At 42.3% G+C, this 21,417-nt stretch overlaps 1 protein-coding gene across 3 annotated transcripts; it reads right to left on the bottom strand.

Annotated features, from left to right (window-relative positions):
* Positions 1-1,394: 1,394 nt before the first annotated feature.
* On the bottom strand, positions 1,395-19,121 carry LOC311044766 (armadillo repeat-containing protein 1-like). 3 transcript variants are annotated; one of them, XM_084056541.1, is made up of 7 exons: positions 18,844-19,121; positions 14,979-15,182; positions 13,263-13,354; positions 12,619-12,805; positions 5,828-5,944; positions 5,178-5,252; positions 1,395-3,899 (listed from the first exon to the last, which is right to left on the bottom strand). In XM_084056541.1, the coding sequence occupies exons 2-7, from the start codon at positions 15,141-15,143 to the stop codon at positions 3,708-3,710; spliced, it is 828 nt and encodes a 275-aa protein (XP_083912667.1). In that variant the 5' UTR covers positions 15,144-15,182; positions 18,844-19,121; the 3' UTR covers positions 1,395-3,707. The 3 variants fall into 3 exon arrangements, with proteins under 3 accessions (XP_083912667.1, XP_083912666.1, XP_083912668.1); XM_084056540.1 differs by having other exon boundaries at positions 14,979-15,210; positions 18,858-19,121; XM_084056542.1 differs by having other exon boundaries at positions 18,865-19,121.
* Positions 19,122-21,417: the final 2,296 nt, after the last annotated feature.

The following is a 21,417-nucleotide window of genomic DNA, read 5'->3' as shown; positions in this document are numbered from 1 at the left end:
TATTGAAGATGGATCTTCAATTGCTCCAGGCTGTCTTCAAATCAATTCTGTACTTTAAGCAATGGATGAAATTGCAAAATGTATCCATGATTTTCCAATGCTAGTAAAGCCTGATATGTTTTTGTTTTGCTGGTGAATGGTACCGGAGTTCTTACTGTATGGTGTGTGATATGAAATGAAATGTGAGCTTACCACAATCACAGTAATCATTAATCTTACCTTCCATTTTATTCAAGGGCTTTTGGAGATAAATGAAACAGACTCCAGTCACTTTCAGTTTTTAGAGAAATGCAGAGGGGAAGGGTGACAATCCATTTCATGAAGGGGACATCTTAAAGATATGAAAAAAAACGTCATGTTTTGTTCAACCCCGGGTAGGTAGGCGTATGTCCTAATTTTGGGGGTTTGGTTCATGCAATACGCACTAGGAAGAACAAGCCCCAATCTGTCACTTTCACTCCACCACCTCTTCAGACCACTGTTGTACAACTCTGTTCCAGTGGCATCAGAATTATTTCAGTGAGTTCAAACACAAGGGAAGTTGATCAGACACAGTTGGTTTTATTCTGTCATGTTTCTTTTGGCTTCAACAACAAAATGTACAACGGCCCCATCGAGTGGTGATAAAGTACACTCATCTTCTTCACCGGTTATCAAACCAAATACAATTTCACCCAGAATTGATGAAACAATGATTGAGGGGTTGATATTAAATCAATTTATTCAATTTAAACTTCACCTGAGTAGAATAAAGCTGAGAAAACAAGTTACCTAACATATCAATAGTCAATAGTGTTGTTTTTGTTCTTTATAAATACTTGTCATTTGATAACCTACGGTTATGTTTATAACTGGACAGGAAATGTAAAAAAAAATCAAGATTCTAGAACCAACAATTGTGGTATCCATGGTGACATCCTCCTGGCATGACTTACAGCTACTCAGGCTGCAGTGGATTGGACAGTACGATGAGGCGGCGGGGCTATGGGCACAGTAGAGGTACATAAACACAAAGACAAAGATCATCTTTACACACATAATCAGTGCCATGTTGACACGTGGTGTGTGACAATGAGAGAACCACAATCTCTCTCTTTTAACAACGGAACTGTACTTCAGTGGGTAGCTTCATTTATACATCATCATCACATAGGTAAGTAGTACCGCCTGAAGCTCAACTGACCAACTGAGACATGTAACAATCACTCTCCATCGTGAAGCAGTGTGTTGGAATTCACCACCTTCTCCTGTATAGACGAACAATAACATAGAGTAGACCAATGAATTTTGACGATTAATCGATTTAGTTCATTATCACAGTAGAGCTGCAACCAGTTGTTTTTCTTGACAGTGATTTGTGATTCTGTCAATTACTTAAGTAATTAATCAAATAATCCAGAAGCACATTTTTATTCAGTATGTTTATTTTTGTATATCAACAAATCAACGCAAAACATTATCTAATAGGTCTTTATAATCGACTAAAGCGATTAGTCTGATTATCCACTTACGCCATATTTTATACTTCTTTTTACATTTTTGTCCAATGAGGTGGAAAGAGGTTAACTGTTGCAGCCCTATCGGACTTCAGTCCATTCTGCTCCTCAATCAATTATATGATTAAAACCTTTTTTTGTATTTATAATCAATTCAATCGATTAGTTTGATTAACTGTTGCAGACGAGGTTAAAAACATTGAAGGCATTCATGCAGGGTTGTAAACAACGACCTCGTCCAGAAACAAGGCTCCACGATACCTGCTGGAGCTAGTAAGGCTTCACTGCTCAAGGGCAGACATGTTGGGAGTAATGGGTTGTGTAATATGTGTGTGATCTAATAAAAACGGAAATAAATACACCATGGCACCGTGTTAACGCATCTGTCTGTCTGTCTGTAGATATGTCACTGGATGACTGGTCCCAAATACGACCCGGTACCCTGGTCCCAAATGTAACTAGTACCCTGGTCCTAAACCAACCTGGTACCCTGGTCTTAAACCAACTTGGTACCCTGGTCGCAACCCTACATGGTACCCTGGTCCTAAATCAACATGGCACCCTGGTCCAAAACCCAACTGGTACCCTGGTCCCAATCCTACCTGATACCCAGACACGAACCAGGGTCAACTTGAACTTGTTTCTGGACAGGGCCAGTTAAATGAAAGGCACAGCTAACTGAACAAACACGGCGTCTGCTGCATATCCTGAACACACCAAACACAATTGGTTTCTCAAATTGTGTGAAAAGAACATATTGGAAAAGTATGAAGAGGAGGGTCACACTTGTATCCTCCTCACAGAGGTTTTCTAAACGTGGTGACATTTGATCATGCAAACGTTTTTGGGTTCTCAACTCCCTGATGGGAGTTGTAGATATAACAGAGGAGTGTTAGTTCTAATGCCAACGCTTCCCCAACAGTAAGACATTGGGTTACAATTAAAGTCATACTGAGTAACGTTCAATTTTGTAGTGGTTTTGGCGACATCTCTGTTGTCATTACAGCGTCTATCTATTGGTCTTGTTAGAGCTGCGATTCCCAGAATGCAGTTCCAAAACAAACGCTGCAGGCTCCGCCGAGCATGTTTTGGTACGTGACGACGACGTCAAAAATAATACATTTCCGGTGCCTTTTGGCACAAGCGTACAAAAAAAAACATTTACATGGAATGGTTATTGTGAAAAATATACCAGTGAATGATTATAACAAAAATAACTTGTTTAATTGAAAAGGTTACGCAGTATGACTTTAAGATAGGAGCCTTTTAAAAGGAACCATGATCCCACTGAGGCCAAACAGAAACGCTCCGACCCGCTCTCTGGGTCTTGTAGCGTCTGGTGTGTCCGTACAGGAACGCGCTGACCTCCTGCATGCTTGACATCATGTGTTGCGCGCGTGTGTAGGCTACACCAGTGGTTCTCAAAGTGGGGTCCAGGGACCCTTGCGGGGGTTCCAAATGGACCTTTACAGATGGCGTCCTTGACATATAAAAGGTTTGAGAACCACTGGGCTACACGACGACACACTTTGTTGAAAGTCTCGTAACACTTTTGTGGGGCCCTCCAGTTGATCCGTGGTGGTGTTAAGGGCTCCCCAGTTGATCCGTGGTGGTAATGAGGGGGCCCCCCAGTTGATCTGTGGTGGTGGTGAGGGCCCTCCAGTTCACCGTTTCTCAACGCCAGGTTCGGGGCCAACCAGGGAGTCCAAATGGACCCATATAGGTCTGTAACTCTTTTTTTTTTATCTTTGGGAAATCAATCTTCAATGTGAAATCCTCATCAGTGTTAACCCATTAAGACCTAGAACGCATCTGTGTCACTTTAGATTTCTTTGGCTATTCAAAAATATTTTTGAAAAATCGTGAAAAAAAGAGTTTGCTTTTTTTTTTTAAACTGTTAGGATTTAGACATTTTTAAGAATCGCCTCAGGTCTTAAAGGGTTAATTTAACTTAGAGAGTACAGACGGAACCAAGCGGACCCCTGGTCTGTACACTCTGAAGAGTTACAGACCCGTAAGTGTCCATTTTTCCCCCAGACCAGATGTTGAGAACCAGTAAATAGTGAGGGCAGCTGGCAGCTTTGGTGTGTGAACGTTGACACGGAGGAAGTGGTTATCGGTACGGTAAAGAAAGGGTACAGTTAGCCCAGGAGGGTCAATCCATTCGTCTGTCTGTCTGTCTGTCTGTCTGCCAGTGGGTCAGTGGGTCGGTCACCAGTAGAAGGAGCGGGACAGAAAGTTGGCGGCGGTGCCCAGCCACCCGGCTCCGTCCGTTCCGGAGGTGATGCGCGTCACGGCCTTGTCGGGGTCCTGGGAGGGGCTCTCCTCCTCAGGGAGGTAGTCTGGGAGATCCACGTTCCGCTCCACTGGCTCGCCCTCGTCGTCCTCGAACGCCAACAGGACCTGATAGTAATAATAATAATAATTCACATTAACCATTTAGACCTGGAACGCATCTGTGTCACATTAGATTTCTTTGGCTATTCAAAAATAGCAGATATACAAGCTCATAGCGCGGCACCGAGTGCCGCGCTATGAGCTTGTAGATCTGCTATTTTTGAAAAATCGTGAAAAAAAAAATGTTTTGATTTTTTTTTCAAAAAACTGTTAGGACATTTTAAAGAATCGCCTCAGGTCTTAAAGGGTTAAGACCTGAAGACCCGATTCTAAAAATGTCTTCTAAATCCTAACCGTTTTCTAAAAAAACGTATGAGTGGTCCTCAAACTTTTTCATCTCAGGGACCACCCAAAATTATATGCATTTGGCCGCGGACCCCCATCTCAAAATATTTTGTTCCAGGGGCCCCCCCAGAAGCAAAGATTTCTGTTCAAAGTTAAACATTTTCGCTAAAGGATAATTCCTTTTAACAGGTCGTTCATGAAAGTCCTTGCGGTCTTGTTTCCAATGAGAACCTGTGAGCAATTAGGGGTTAAGAGTCTTGCTCAGGGACAAATTTCATTTCATCGACACATATGCTGACCTGGCCTGGAATCGAACCTGGGGCAACCAGGGACTCTGGCTCCCTAGGCGGGCTCACTAACCATTCAGCTATGGCCGCCCCAGCTTTAAAAATGTATATGTATTCAAAGATGTGCACACACTTTCAAGATTTTTGAATAGTCAAATGAAGTTGAAATCTAAAATGACTCAGTTTTAATGGGTTATTTATTACTGACACACCCTCACAGTCCTCTGGGAACGCAACCAGGACCTTTTTGTTTTGCTAAAAGCCTGTGAGAACCCTGAGACAGAGCTTGGGCTGTGTTATCAGTAAAGATAGGGTTGGAATGAATGTGAGGAGTAGAGGAGCTCGGTCACAGCTGGCAGACAAGAGGAGAGGTGTTTTTTTTATGACTCGGGAACCAAGGATGAAGGGAGAACCATTTGCTTTTGGACTTCTTAGGAGGTTGTTGTCAGAGGAAAGCTAGTAAGGCAAACCTGGCCCTTTGTTTATGTAGGACGTGTGAATGTTACAGCGCGTAAATAAAACTCTGCATATCTGAATCATTGAACATTACGATTATTAATAGTAACTTATTAATTCAGTTAAAATAAGTTACGTACTGTTAGCTCTATATTGTGATCGTTGCTGTGGCGGTCAGTGACAGGGGTCTGCCATGTGCACTCACTCAGTGATTTTCAATAGCTACATAGTTTTTGTGCATAATGTAAACACTGACCTCTTCTCCATTCTCCCCCTTTGTCACCTGCTGAGCCTTCATCACTTCGGTGGACGCGATGGCTGCCGCCAGGGTCTGCACACATGCATGCGCACGCACACACACACAGACACACACACACACACACACACACACACACAGGCACGCATCACACATTTAGTTTCACAACAAAAAGTAACCAAGTAAAACAAATTACAGTAGAGCTGCTCACTGGTTGTACTGGTCAGCTCCCAGTACAACAGTATTAGACTGTGGTTGTACTGGTCAGCTCCCAGTACAACAGTATTAGACTGTGGTTGTACTGGCCAGCTCCCAGTACAACAGTATTAGACTGTGGTTGGTTGTACTGGTCAGCTACCAGCGGTGTATGAGTGTGGAAAATGTTACTGAGTAGAGGTGTAACTATGCAGTATTGTCTCACTTGAACCGTTGCATTCTGGGCGAACATTTACAGAAGATGGCTGATCTACAAGCTCACAACGCCTAGATTTGCTATTTTCACCCAATGTTTGCCTATTATGACATGCCCAGAATTGAGACGATAGCGTTTAAGTGGTTAATAAAATAAAAAAAAAGATGAGTTAATTTAACTGTTGCACCACCATTACAAACAGACAGACACAGACACAGACAGACAGAGGTGTCCTCACCTCAGCTTTGAGGTCAGATCTTATCCGTACGATGCATCTCTTCACAGCCATCTGGAAGGTGAAGCTGATGACTCCTTTGATCTTCAGCAAGGCTTCTTCACACAGTGTCCTTCGACTCTGAGGAACCAAGAACCATCATCATGTTCATTATCTTCAATAAAGCTTCCTCACCACACAGTATCCTACAACTCTGAAGAACACATCATTAAATGTTCATCATCTATGAAGAAGACGTCATTCTAGGGCTGGGCGATATCACTTAAAATCAATATCACCATTATTTCAAACTTTGCCTTGATTACAATTAAAGGAATACTTCACCAAAATACATAATAATAATGGAATATATGGATTTTTTTTTGGGCATATTTCTGAGCCAATAATCCAATATTTGACTAATTGAAATTAATAGGAGACCAATCTTAACTCACTGAGTGCCATTAACGTGTTTCACGTGTTTTTAGCGCTATGGCGCTGGGTGCCATTAACGTGTTTGACGTGTTTTTGAAAAAAAAAAAATATATATTATTATTATTTATTTTTTTGAAAAACATGTTCAGAACCCAAGATATCATCATCTGAAGATGTGCAGCTCCATCCACTCCTTGTTTAACTTAGAACTGAAAAAGGCTGTATCTCGCTTCCTAAGCACTTTTCGTTTTCTGTGAAAAAAACTCTGGCACTTTTCAGAATCAATTCTGAAATAATTCTGGCAATCCTGGCACTCAATGAGTTAACAAGAGCAAAGCCATGTTTAAAACATTCTCTTTGATTTACACGAGAGTTGATATATTTTTTCTTTCAGAGACCAAGTTTTGTCTTGGGCTGCCACTGCAGCAAACTATCCCAATATTGGATAATTGGCCAGGAATGCAACGGGGAAAAAAAATCCTTTGTTCATTCCTTTAATGAACAATTATTTAAACAAATAATGAAAATGGCAGATCTACAAGCTAACTACGCGCCATGATGCAACACGTTGTGAGCTTGTACGTAGATATTATATCTACGTACTCTACGTATCTATTTTCACTATTTTTGCACACCACCATTGTATTTCAAAGTATAACTTATATGACTGTCATCAGGCGCTGCTTTAAACACTTCTCTGAACAAGCCTTTCTTCATGATTTGGCTGCAGTTGATTGGTTTCGCATGTCCTTAATTCCATCAATGGATGAGGCCTTTCGGTTCTTTCACGAACAGTTTCTCTACCTGATGAATAAACATGCACCTCTCAAAAAAATCAGAATTAAGAACCGTGCAAATCCCTGGTTCTCTAGGGACCTGGCTGATCTGATTCATGAAAGAAATAGACAATGGTCACTTGCAAGAAAGTCTAATTCAAGTCATGATTGGCTTCTGTTTCGTGTCTTGAGAAATAAATGTACGGTCCTCACCAGGAAGTTAAGATCGGAACATTATTTATCTCTCACTACTGATACCTCTAGCAATCATTGTACCTTCTGGAGAGTAGTCAAATCCCTGCAACAGAAAGGAGCAGCAGGCCCCCCGCCTAAGATTCGGGTGGGCGAGTCCTTTATTTCTGATAAAAAAATCATGTCAAATGCTTTCAATTCGCATTTTAAAAGGGCGGGACACATTTTTGATGAGCAAATTGCCAATGCTCCTCATCAAGACGCCCATGATTATAAAGTTGACTCATCTGTTGTTTCTGTTTCTGTTTTTGACTTTTCTCCCATCCTGGTATCGGATGTTCTACACGCCCTGTCTACCTTAGACCCTAAAAAATCTGCAGGCCCAGACGGCCTTGACCCTTTTTTCCTAAAATTATCATCGGCTATCATTGCTCAACCTGTCACTGATATGTTCAATATCTCCTTAGCCACTCAAAGTCTACCTGAAGAGTGGAAACAAGCAAATGTTTCCCCTCTTCTCAAGGCTGGCGATCCTTGTGATGTAAACAATTACAGGCCCATTTCTAACCTTTCCACCTTGGCAAAGATCTTAGAGGGCCAAGTATCAAATCAGGTAAAGGTTTTTCTTGATTCATACTCTATTTTGAACCCCATGCAGTCAGGTTTTAGAGCAAAACATAGCACTGTAACGGCATGCCTTAATGTTATCGACGACATCAGGGCAGCCCTGGGTAAGAAATCTTTTTGTGCGGCCTTATTCATTGATTTGAGTAAGGCCTTCGATACCGTGGATCCTCATGTACTGCTCAAGGTCCTTTCTAAAGCTGGTTTTTGCCAAAATGTGCTTGGTTGGTTCAAAAACTATTTAGTTGGCCGCACACAGTGTGTCAAATTTGGTGATACCATTTCTGATTCCATCACCCTTGAGAAAGGAGTCCCCCAAGGTTCCATTCTTGGTCCATTGCTTTTTCTCTTGTATGTCAATCATATTTGTAGCCAATCTAAGCATTGTAAGTATCATATGTATGCCGATGACACAATTCTGTACTCTTGTGCTCCTTCTTTTGATGTAGCAGTTTCAAACTTGGCCTCAGATTTTGTCTCATTGCAGCATGAATTGGTAAATAGCAAATTGCTATTAAACGGCCAAAAAACCAAGGCCATGCTATTTACTCCAAATAGAGCTGACATTATCCCCCCAAATATCACCACCTTGGAAGGAGTAACCATCGAATGGGTGGTGCTTTACAAATATCTGGGAATTTGGTTGGATAACAAGTTAAACTTCAATCATCACATTGAAGCGTTGATTAAGAAGTTAAAATTCACAGTAAGCTTCTTTTATAGAATGAAGTCCTGCTTTTCTTTTGCTTCAAGGAAAAGGCTGGTCACTGGCCTGTTTATGTCGCAACTCGACTATGGCGACATTGTGTATCGATTCGCCTGTCCCTCAATATTGGGTAGACTTGATCCCCTTTATCATGCTGCGTTGAGGTTCATTACCAGCTCCACCTATAGGACACATCATTGTATTCTGTATTCCCTAGTAGGGTGGTCCTCCTTAGCATCTCGCAGGTTGCTACATTGGTACACTTTTATATATAAAGCCATTCTTGGAAATTCCCCCTCGTACATTTGTTCAAAATTCAATCTTGTCCAAAATTCGCTTAACCTCAGATCGAATGCCTGGATGCGCTATGTCGTACCCACTATTAAATCTGAGGCAGGGAAAAAAAACCTTGCGTTTTTTGGGCCTTGGTCATGGAATGATCTACAGACCAGATTAAAATTGGCTTCATTGATCCCTCTAGTGTCTTTTAAGAGGATTGCCATGGGCACATTCTCCAACCAGTGCTCCTGCTTTGACAAGTAGCAATTGCTGTGATCTTAGTCTTATATTAGTTTATTAGTTTTATGATGTATTGTTGTTATTAGTATTTTAAATAGTCTGTATTGGTGCTATTGGTAGTATGTCTTTGGTATTACGGATGTCATGTTTGTCTTTGTTTTGTTATGTCCTGTATTGTCGTTACTGGCAGAGCTGTGTAACATTTTATTTTGCCTCTTCTCTTGGCCAGGGCACACTTGTAAAAGAGACACTAGTCTCAATGTGATTTCTCTGGTGAAATAAAGGTTAAATAAAAATACAGGGTTAAGTAATCAAACAAATCGAGTTGGTTGATTATAAAAATAACTATTATATTTTTATGTGTCGATTTGTTGATATATAAGAGATAAAAAAGGAACCAAATAAATGTGCTTCTCGATTATTGGGTTCTTAATATCGGTTTCGATATATTTTCATTGATCGTTCATTATCTATGGAACACATCCTATGTTCATCCTCATTAAAGTTTCGACCCAGTGAGAGAAATTGACAACAGCGAAGTAGGCACATTGACAGTCATACTTTATGTGTGGTGCTTTGGTGACACCAAGTGGTGACTGGGGGTCACACCATGTGTGTTTTAATAACAAATCCCAGTTACATTGCAGTTAGCAGGGGTAGGTGGGTCGTGGGGGCTGTGGGGCAAAAAAGCTTTATCAGACATTGTATGGCTTCTGTTTAAGCCCCAATTAAATCACTAAAGTAATAGTTCCGTCTCTCTCTCAGTCTCCGTGGACATCCTTGGTTTGGTTTCTATCCGACCCTGTATTTAGCCCATTTAGACCGGGAAAGAATCAGTGTCATTTTTAATTTCTTTGGCTATTCAAAAATAGCAGATAGATCTGCTATTTTTGAAAAATCGTGGAAATTTGTGCAAATCCTTGAATATACTTATTTTTAAAGCAATCATTTGTAACTCCAATCTTTGCTTCTGGGGATTCTACATACGATACAGTTTTCTGAAAAATGTATGTTGCTATAATATCAGCGGTGCTCAAAATTTTTCATGTCAAGGACCACCAAAATGATATGTATTTTCCAGCGGACCCCCCATCCCAAAATATTTAGTTCCAGGGACCCCCATGAAGCAAAGATTTGAGTTACAAATGTTCCCTTTAAAAAATGTATATTCAAATATTCGCACAAATGTTCAAGATTTAAAAAAAAATAGCAGATCTACAAGCTTGTAGCGAGGCACTCGGTGCCGCGCTACAAGCTTGTATATCTGCTATTTTTGAATAGCCAAAGAAATCTTAAAATGACACAGACAGATGCGTTCGCGGATTGAATGGGTGAACATGAACTTGATAGGCTATTTTGGATCATTTTGTAGAAACAGACCAATAGATGTTTGTTTTTTTTTCCTTAAAGAATGAAGGTAGAAAGGTGTTCATTAGGACACATTGTGAATTCTTACGAACCTACTGCATATAAGGTTTCCCTTAGCCGGTATATGCCAGCCACTGGCCGGCTAAAATCTTAATTGGCCACTAAATAAATATTACTCGGCCAATAGTTATTGAAATATGCAAACAATAGAGGAAGGATCCGGGCACTCAAGAATAATAGGAGGGGAAAAGCCTTCATTCAAACATCATGGCTAAAACCTAGTTATTGAAATATGTTTTATTATTGTAATTATTATTAGGCTATTAAATAAAGTAACATTACAGTAGATTTACCATTAAAATCATATAAAAAGGCCTGGGCTGCAATGCCAGCTTGACAGCGCGAAGCGCGCGGGCGCTCGAAATTCGGCACGCGCGCAAAGCGCGCGTGCGAAAAAAAAGAAGTGTGGTTTTGGGCGGGTTTTGGGCGAATATTTTTCCTCTAATCTAGCTAATTTGACAGTTATTTTAGGCCTGGGGTTCTTGTGTAGTGCTTTTTAGGGGGGTCTGTTATAATTTTTACGCACAATTTGTAAGTGTGTGTGAATTTGATTATTATTATTTTTTTAAATAAAAAAATAAAAAGTTTTATGCCAGGAGTCGTCGCGGGCCGCACAGTTGCCTCTCGCGGGCCGCAAATGGCCCGCGGGCCGCCTATCCCTGCATTAAAGGCATAAAACCCCCAAATCATATTAAAAAATGTATGAGCATATTGGCAAATCATCAGTGTGGTTTCATTCCTAAGAGCCTGCTGCCTACTGATGCACTCTCCAAACTCACTGCTCGACTTTTTCCCGCAGTGCTTACTTTGCACTGCAGTCATCTGATCCTAGATCAGCCAAATCATCACGCGAGTTACACTGCACGTCATGCATTTCTCTCCTGATCAGCGCTGAGTACGGGTCTTTTCGGATCCACTGGGGTATTACACATGCTGATGAACACACCCGTGACTCGAGGTAATAGAATCTGAGCCGACCCGGACCCAACAGACCATAATAAAAAAGGAACTCGAAGCCCGAAATCACGCTTGATCTTCAACCTCCTTCACGTTTCCCTACTTTTCCGTTCCGCTCATTGGCTCCCATCATATGCCTGCACCCAGTACAAAACACAGCGTTGTCCGCAGTGTTTTAGGGAAGGGTCTAAGTCCTAGACTCTTCTCCCTTCCCTAAAACACCATTGACAACGCTCCACACATCCAAGACTTTTCTCCCTTCCCTAAAACACCATGGACAACGCTTCACACGTCCTAGACCCTTCTCCCTCCTGGCTCCAAAACTACTCACTCTCAATTTTACACTGAGATCTCCTCAGACTCCACCTCACCACCTAGCACTTCAATCTCCTTGTATCCCTTCTTGATACTCGTTTACTATGCAGATATGTCTTGGTCACTTGTTTTCTTGTTTCTTAATCGGGTGACAGCATTTTTTCATAACAACTTATGTTGGGTGCCAGCATTCTCCCCATTGACTGCGCTTTGCTGTTTAAAGCTTTAGACTCCGCGACAAGCAAGTCCACGTAAAAAAAGCATCCATTCATGTAGAGTGATGACCCTGGCTACAGCCTGGAACCATAACATTTCAGTCGCGAGTTACAACGGGGGGAGATCGCGCATCACGCATGACCGGTTTTCACCACCGGAAACGGATTCGGAGATATAGGCGTTTTAAAGAAGGAAATAGACAGGAAGCGGATGGAAGCCATGTTTTTGTTTCCGGTGATCTATCTGGCCCTTCCTTCTCAAGATCACAATGGGTACTCCCAGAGCTGCTCTAGCCCCGCCCGTGCGGAGAAAAACGAAGAAAAAAATATATACTGAAATCACGGTTCAGACTGTGAACGGCACCAGAGCGCTACTATGTAAACACACGGTTGTTTAGACAGATGCTAGGTTTATTGTTCACCTGGTATCCTATCATTTCAACTGTACAGAATGTTATTTAGATAGCAGTTTAGTTCTTTAGACAGATGATAGGTTCATCATTTACCAGGTCGGTCTACACTCCAAGCATAAATTGGCCTTTAATCTGCGTAATTTTATCTCAGAATTGACACTCTGGATAAGAGTGTCTGATAAATGCCTTAATAACACTTTGTAAATTGAATGTAGCGAACTCTTCAGTAACTCACAGAGTCGTCCAGGCCGTCTATGTGAAAGACCACGGTTTTGGCCCTTTTGTTGGTGGAACCCAGGAAGAACTGAGCCTTGCGTCGGCTGGGCGCTTCCTCGGGCGGGTCACCGTCAGCGCTGTTGGCCGACTGAAGCAGCTGGTAGATCTCCGACGACAACAACTTGGTCTCTCCTGGAGTGATGCTCCTGCTCGCACACACACACACACACACACACACACACACACACACACACACACACACACACACACACACATACACACACACTATTAGTGTTGAATTTGGTTCCATTTGTACACTCTCAGAGTTACAACCACATAAGGGTCCATTTGGGTCCATTTGTACACTCTCAGAGTTACAACCTCATAAGGATCCATTTGGTTCCTAACTATCCATTATTTATCGGGGGACCCCCTGGAACCCCCTCAAGGACCCCTGGGGGTCCCCGGACCTTTGAGAACCAATGTTTGAAACTTTGAGAACCAATGTTTTAGGCTACAAAGGCAAACCAGAACCTTCCATAGAGAGAGAGAGAGAGAGAGAGAGAGAGAGAAGAGAGATTAGATATATGAATGAGTGAGATAAGAGAGATGAGATAGTGTGAGAGACCGAGAAAGACAGAGACACACAGATAGGTCACTCACTTCTGCATGACATTCTGCAGACTCAGCATCATTCCCAGCTCTCCTTTCATTTTCTCCCGGTTGGCTCTGCATTCTGCCAGGTAACGCACCGCCTGAAACGATCACATTTCACTGACACACAACTCAACACAACCCGTTGATTACGAAGCGTGACACCTCCAAACATTTGACCTGAAACATTATGTTCTGTTTATAAAAGAGCTGGAGAGACGGGGAGACCGATGTTACTGAACAAACACTCTATAACAATGATTACTATAACAATATAGACTACTACTGTATTTAACACTTATTTAAACAACACAATGTTACTTACAAAACCTTTAACACAGGACTACTGACAAGGTACAGTATAGTCCAACACATTAGAGCATGACCGATGCCATACTTTTGGGTCCGACCACCAATTACGTATATGTTGACAGATATTTTGTCAAAAAGTGGAAAACAATCTATTTTTATTAACTTTTAAAAACTAGTATTTGATCAAAGTTTTTCTCCAAAATGGCTATAACGACCTGCGCAAAATAGGAATGCCAGGTTGAAAGCGGTTAAAAATCTGGACACATTGGCTGAATAATTGCCGATACTGTGTGGTCATTATGGCCAATATAGCGGGCAAACCAAGAGCTGGCCGTGAAGCTAGACCAATATATTGAATATATTGGTCTAGCGTCACGACTAGCTCTTCACAACTATTTAAAAATAGCCGATTTACAAGCCCGATCTACAAGCTCGGTTCAAAAAGTTACAGCTCACAACCCACAGCGACAGGTTGGGAGCTGTAACTTTTTGGAAAACTTTGAAAACAAATCTCTTATGGTGGTCCCTGGCACAACATATTTCCAGATGGGGGTACGCGAACAAACACATATCAATTTGAGGGTCCTTGACATGAAAACAGTCAGTTTGATAACTACTGCTACAGTATGAGGTACAGTACTAGACTGACATACAGTACGGTCCGACAGGTCTTACCAGCAGGGCAGAGCAGACCAAGTTGGGAGTATGGGTCTAGCAGTGATCATTTTGGCAGAAAATTCTGATTTAGTTTTAGTCATAGTCTTATAAATAAAATTCCTGGAATGTTTTACTTTTAGTCAAGTTTTAGTTGACTAGATATTATAATATTTAAGTCAAATAAATCTACAGTTGATTTAGTCGACAAAGACTTACGTTGGCATTGAAGCGTGGTAATGCCTGATTTATACTTAGTTATGTGCCGGAGCGACAAGCGCACGTGCAGCCAAGCATTGAATGACTTCACCCTCCTCCGCTAGTCCCTCCATAAAATTTTAGTCTAGCTTTTATTTGTAGTAGTCAGTATATTCAGTCACTAGTTTTGGTCATAATAGCTTAGTTTTTATTTAGTTCATCAGTGGGAAAAGGCTGTAGGTAGGTATGTGTTTAAGTCCAGTGGTTGTCAAACCTTTTCATGTCAAGGACCCCCAAAATTGCATGTATTTGGCCGCGGACCCCCATCTCAAAACATTTTGTTCCAGGGACCCCAAGAAGCAAATATTAGAGTTACATATGTTTTTAAAAAATGAATGTATATTCAAAGGTTTGCACATATTTTCAAGATTTTTCAAAAATAGCAGATCTACAAGCTCCTAGCGCGGTGCCGCGCTAGGAGCTTGTGGATCAGCTATTTTTCAGTAGCCAAAGTATAAACGGACCCCTGGGGGGTCTACCGGCTGTGGAGCAAGCTCTTACCAGCAGGGCGGAGTAGACCACCTGGGGGTTGGGGTGGTCAAGGAACAGGATGAGGCCCGGCAGACAGCCCTGGTCCTGGACGATGGCCCGCCGGTTCATGGGGTCCGCGGCCAGGTCCCGAAGCTGGTTGACCACCGCCAACGCGTCTGGCTCCCCGCCGCTCATGACTGCAACGCAACAAACACACACACACACACACACACACTCACTGACCCATGCACAACTCACACACCTCAACACACACAAACAGGCACACACACACACACACACACACACACAGGTTTAATGTAACTCACTGACGCATGCACAACTCACACACCTTAACACACACACACACATGTATTACTATACTTGCGAGGACATCAACATTTCAGTACGGCAATGTTATAAATTCCATTTTTTACTTTTTTGTCATTTTAAAACCTAAAGCCTGAGTTGTACTTAGTTGCACGCCAATGTCACGCACCAAAAATAGCAGATCTACAAACGTGTATAGAGCTGCTATTTTTTTCTTTTTGAATAAGGCTTAGTGGATAGTTCACCCAAAAAATGACTTATTTTCTATCAATTACACATCCGATGAAGCCTTGAATTCATGGAGATAATAGAGCACCGAAGTCTGACGTAATTTACACATCCTTGGTTTGTCTACCTGGATACGGTTTTCCACCCCCATTCTGAATCCCCATAGACGTATTTAATATCGCGTCAAATAAGAACTGTGTTCCAAAAATAAACAAATGAAATGACCCCGGCGGTTTTACTCTTATGGATATGAAGCATCAACTGACGGTGAGAAAACGCTAATGTTACTTCCGCCGAATTAGTTACATTTTCGCCAGAAACAGACTGTATCAAATATAAGTGACTGACTATCATAAACGATACAGAACCTCCTCCCTGACAATATCGCAGAGACAGTTTGTTTATTTTTGGACCACAATTCTTATATGCGACGATTCTATGATGACCCAATGTTATTCTCCATAGCGAAATTACTTTACGAACCTGGGGATGAACGAGTGACGTCAGGACTTCTGTACTCTATATATGATGACCGGCGGAAAGATGCTAATGTCTCCGGTAGGGGACTCAAAGTTCACACTTTCAGCGGCGGCTCTGGTCATCAAATTATTGGCTTAGGAATGCGATAAAAACTAAACTCTCTCCATGAATTCAAGTCTCCATGGGGTGTGTAATCCATAGAAAAAATGTAGTGTTTATGTTTGGGGGGGTCAGTCTCATACTGTAGCTAGTTAAGTAGATCAGTGGTTCTCAAGATGGGTTCATATCAGCTAAATAACTGATATGAACCAAATGGACCCTTACAAGTCTGTAACTGAGTGTGGGCAAATGGAACCAAATGGACCCTTACAGGTCTGTAACTCTGAGAGTGGACAATGGAACCATATGGACCCTTTGGTCTGTAACTCTGAGAGTGGACAATGGAACCATATGGACCCTTACAGGTCTGTAACTCTGAGTGGACAAATGGAACCAAATGGACCCTTACAGGTCTGTAACTCTGAGAGTGGACAATGGAACCAAATGGACCCTTACAGGTCTGTAACTCTGAGAGTGTACAAATGGAACCAAATGGACCCCTTACAGGTCTGTGTAACTCTGAGAATGGACACATCTCTGGAGCTGAGAGCATGTGGTTTGGGTATTATTGTCCTCGGGAAACCCACTACTCGGCATGACTGTATCTTAGAGTCATTACTTTACAGTCCATTAAGTTAAGGGCTGTAACTATCGATTCTTTAAAGCGTGATTTTATACTTTGTCACACAACGGTGTCGTGCAAATATAACTAACATAGCAGATTTACAAGCTCACTAATAGCATCTGCTATTTACACAATGTGTATTTGTTTGCCTATGACATGGCCAAAATATGGATACATCCTCCTAAAATTCTACAAAGCTCTGTGCGTGCGGTGAGCTCAAAAACTCTTCTGCCCGGTTCTCCTCAGTGGCTGGAGCAATTGCTCTGCATTTGCACACAGACATTGACCATTACCATGTGCACGGAACAGCGAAGTTTTTTTTTCTCTCTCATTTCTGCCTTTATTTGGATACAATGGAGGAGACAAGAAACGGGGAGAGAGACAGGGAGTGACAAGCATCAACATTGCTGTAAAAACCCTGCATACAGTATACTGTACCACTGACTATGCAGTATGACAGTTACAGGCTAATAATAGCTTTGATTAGTTTGGAGTGGACAGAAGCAGAACATTGTCACTAAACGAGTTAGAAGTGCTGCTCCGCAGTTAACCTCAAGTACTGGTGCAGAATGTCCACAATGGCACACAGCCTCTGCCGAGTGTCAAACGTTTTTCATTTCTAGGACGCCCAGTTTGATGTGCATTAGGCCCCAGTTTGAAAACAACATTTTGTGACAATTGTGATTTTTTTTCTCCAATAATTGCGAATGGGGGTCCGTGGCCAAACACATATGATTTGGGGGTCCTTAACATGAAAACGTTTGAGAACCACTGCTATATACACACTACAGCAGTTGTGTTTGGACGTAACCTTCCTTCAAAGAGCACATGCTGTTTATATAGGACACACACACATATAACAGGTCTGTTGTGGTTGGTGTGTGGGGTGTGTTTACGTATACAGGCCAGCAGTGACGTCATGTTATTACAGACACCGTGATGATATATGGTTACAGGGTTACGGACAGTGTGGACAATACCGGAGGAAGTGGAGGCCAACATTGAGGAATGATGAGGAACCAGAATTGGAACCGTAAACTGCAAACTGTCAGAGATGGTTTGTGGACTTCACGTCTGCTATACCCTTGGTTCTCAAAGTGGGGTCCGGGGACCCCCAGGAGTCCTTGAGGGAGTTCCGAGGGGGTCCCCAGCTAAATGGTGGATAGTAAGGAACCAAATGGACCCTTAAGGATCTGTAACTCTGAGAGTGTACAAAATGGAACCAAATGACTCTTACTGGTCTGTCAGGGTCCATTTGAAACCCCCTGTGCTAGTAGTCGGTTAAAGGGAACCGTTAAGGAATCGAACCGTTAAGAGGGTGTGTGTGTGTGTGTGTGTGTGTGTGTGTGTGTGTGTGTGTGTGTGTGTGTGTGTGTGTGTGTGTCCACAATGTACAGAGGACAGACAGACAGAGAGAATGACATACAGACAGACAGACAGACAGACAGACTGACTGACACATACAGACATAAATAATGACAGACAGACAGACAAGACACACACACAGTGTTATATAATGACATACAAACAGACAGACAGACAGACTGACACATACACAGACAGATATAAATAATGACAGACAGACAGACAAGACACACACACACAGTTATATAATGACATACAAACAGACAGACTGACACATACAGACATAAATAATGACAGACAGACAGACAAGACACACAGTTATATAATATACAAACAGACAGACTGACACATACACAGACAGACATAAATAATGGCAGACAGGCAAGACACACACACAGTTATATAATGACAGACAGACAGAGTGACAGACACACATACATGTACATGAAGACAGACACGGACACATAGACACTTAGACAGACAGACAAAGAATGAGTCTGACAGACACAAAACACACACACACACACACACACACACACACACACACACACACACACACACACACACACACACACACACACACACACACACAATGGCAGGCAGACACAACGTGTACATATTGACAGACAGAATGATAGACTGCGCGCGCACACACACATTCAAAACACATACACACAGAGCGACACCGCGCACGCGCACACAAACACACACACACACACACACACACACACACACACACACACACACACACACACACACACACACACACACAGTCAGTCTCTCACCGGTGACGTTACTTCGTTACTTTCTGCTAGCCGTTAGCAGCGGGGCGGCTAGCTCAGCTCGGCTAGCGGCTTGTTGTTCATCACACGTCACGACGGCGTCGCCAGCAAAGCATGACGTCAACGGAACCGTCGCTTTAAACGGGCATAAACGTCACAGTGAGGTTTATGACGTAATTTAAACTGTACCCTGTTTTTCACAGAGATAATAACACGTTCTGTTCCGTTCGGCGGCTCACTCCGTATGTTTCCTCATCCAGCAGAGAGATGACCACGTTCCAACGTCGAACGCTGTGATTGGACGCTCCGGTAACCACCTGACTCCGGTGGGCCAATCAGTGACGGGGTTCTAAGGGATAAAAAGGATTCCCTGTTAGACTCGGGTCGATTTACTTTACACGTTGTAAATCCGGCCTAGAGCGGAAACGGAAACGGCCCGTGTGGGTGCATCTATTTGGATGTGGAAATGACCGGATGCAGTAGGCGGGCTGTAGACCAGAACAGGATGCTTTATTTATTAGGATAGGAAGCAGGCTTATCGGTCACGTCTGGTTGACGCCCTGTGAACGCCAGTAGTGAACACCGAGTGGTTCCAGAACGGTTAATTAATCATGTATTAAATAATGATGATAATAATAATGATGATAATAATAATTATTATTATTATTATTATTATTATTATTATTATTATTATTATTATTATTATTATTATTATTAGTAGTAGTAGTAGTAGTAGTAGTAGTAGTAGTAGTAATAGCCTACATCAATAATTACTCAATTTCACCTCATCCTCCCAAAATTGTTCAAATCCACATTATTGTAGAAAAAAGTGCTTCTTTTTCTTAAATAGTCGATCTACAAGCTCACAACGAATCGCATCACGAGTCATTATGAGCTAGATCAGTTATTCTCAAATAGCCAAAATAGCAAAATACATCTAAAACACTCTGTAATTGTTCATAGTAAGTGCTATAAAAAACGTTATTATTATAATAATAAAGCTTTCTCTTTTTTCTCCCAACTGCATCCACATAATTTGTATTTGGCATGCAGCTTAAACACACGCTTTAGGAAAAAAATGATTTTTATTCTTGTGTTTATTCTTGTTTATTCTTGTACTGTGGTTTATAATATTGTGTTTTGTTGTAACTGCTTTTAACCTGTTGGTCGATTTTTTTCGCCCCCACCCCATCTCCCTCAAGAGGCCTTTGCCTTTATATGAATTTGTGTGTTTGTGCCGTGTGTGTGTGTGTTGTGTGTGTGTGTGTGTGTGTGTGTGTGTGTGTGTGTGTGTGTGTGTGTGTGTGTGTGTGTGTGTGTGTGTGCCTGTGTGCCTGTGTGCGTGTGTGCGTGCGTGCGTGCGTGCGTGTACGTCAGAGCTCAGAGGTTGCATTAGGCCGGTAGTTTTTTATGTCTTTTTATGACAAAAGCCAGAAAATATAATTCCCTCCGGCCTCCGGATATCTTGGCAGGAAAATATAAAGATATCTGACACAATTCAAAGCATGCAAACATTGCCTTTCACAGTTACCATCTGAATATACCAGTAATACTCAACCTGTTTTAATTTCAATGACCCCCAACTTGATATGCATTGGGACCCCTGCACTGTAAAATCCTTTGTTTAAATTTAACTCTAAGAGTGGGCAAATAGAACCATTTATTTGGTCCATTTGCGTCTTATCACAGTGAGATACGGAGCTCACTGTTCCACCCTCTGTTTTATATGTTTTTTGAAGCGCCATTCAATGATATCTCATCACTTACTTGGCCACGTCTAGCGTCACTTTTGTATCCCGACTCGTCACATATTTGCAGCCCTGTCATCTTTACCCCCCAATTCATCACTATGCAGTAGGACTACTATTTGTGAGAATGTGTTGGATTTGCAAACCCATTAGCGGTACGTATTGGCCAGGTGTCGCATGACATGTGTGCCGCTGTAACTATATAAGTGGAAACGCTCGCAATCCTACTATTGTTTTACACAGCACGACTTAGAGTTTACATTGATTCACGTTTCCACTTGTCTGCGAAATGTTGAGATGGACGGTGTACCTCAAAGGACCAAAGAAAAGCCTCCATGCTGCAGTGGCGCTGGGGCACAAGGTGTACTGCTTCGGAGGCTTCTGTCTTGGGGAAACCTACAACAACATGGATGAGATTGACGTGCTGGTCTTCAACGCGGTGTCTCTGCGCTGGGTGATGTTGCCCCCGGTGACGACCGAAACAGGAGAATGTCCACCCGAGGTTCCCTCCATGCGCGTGTGCCACACAGCTGTGCTGATAGAAGACGTCATCTACATCTGGGGGGGAGTAGAGGACTTTGAAATAAAGGAGACCGGCAACGGGGTTGTCGATATCGGCGGGAACAAGTGCAACGTGCTCTATGCGTTTCACGTCGACACCCACGGATGGTCCCGGCCCGAGGTTTCCGAGACTCTTCCGGAGGCGAGGTGCGGCCACTCGGCCTGCGTCTTGGGGAAGGTCATGTACATCTTTGGAGGATTCAACATGCTGACCCGATACACTAATGACATCTACAAGCTGGACACCGCCACAA

This window comes from Gymnoscopelus microlampas, assembly GCF_963454915.1.
Source record: "Gymnoscopelus microlampas genome assembly, chromosome: 5".
NCBI classification, from domain to species: domain Eukaryota; kingdom Metazoa; phylum Chordata; class Actinopteri; order Myctophiformes; family Myctophidae; genus Gymnoscopelus; species Gymnoscopelus microlampas.
Note: the sequence above shows the minus strand (reverse complement) of the source record. Positions and strands in the feature narration are given on the sequence as shown.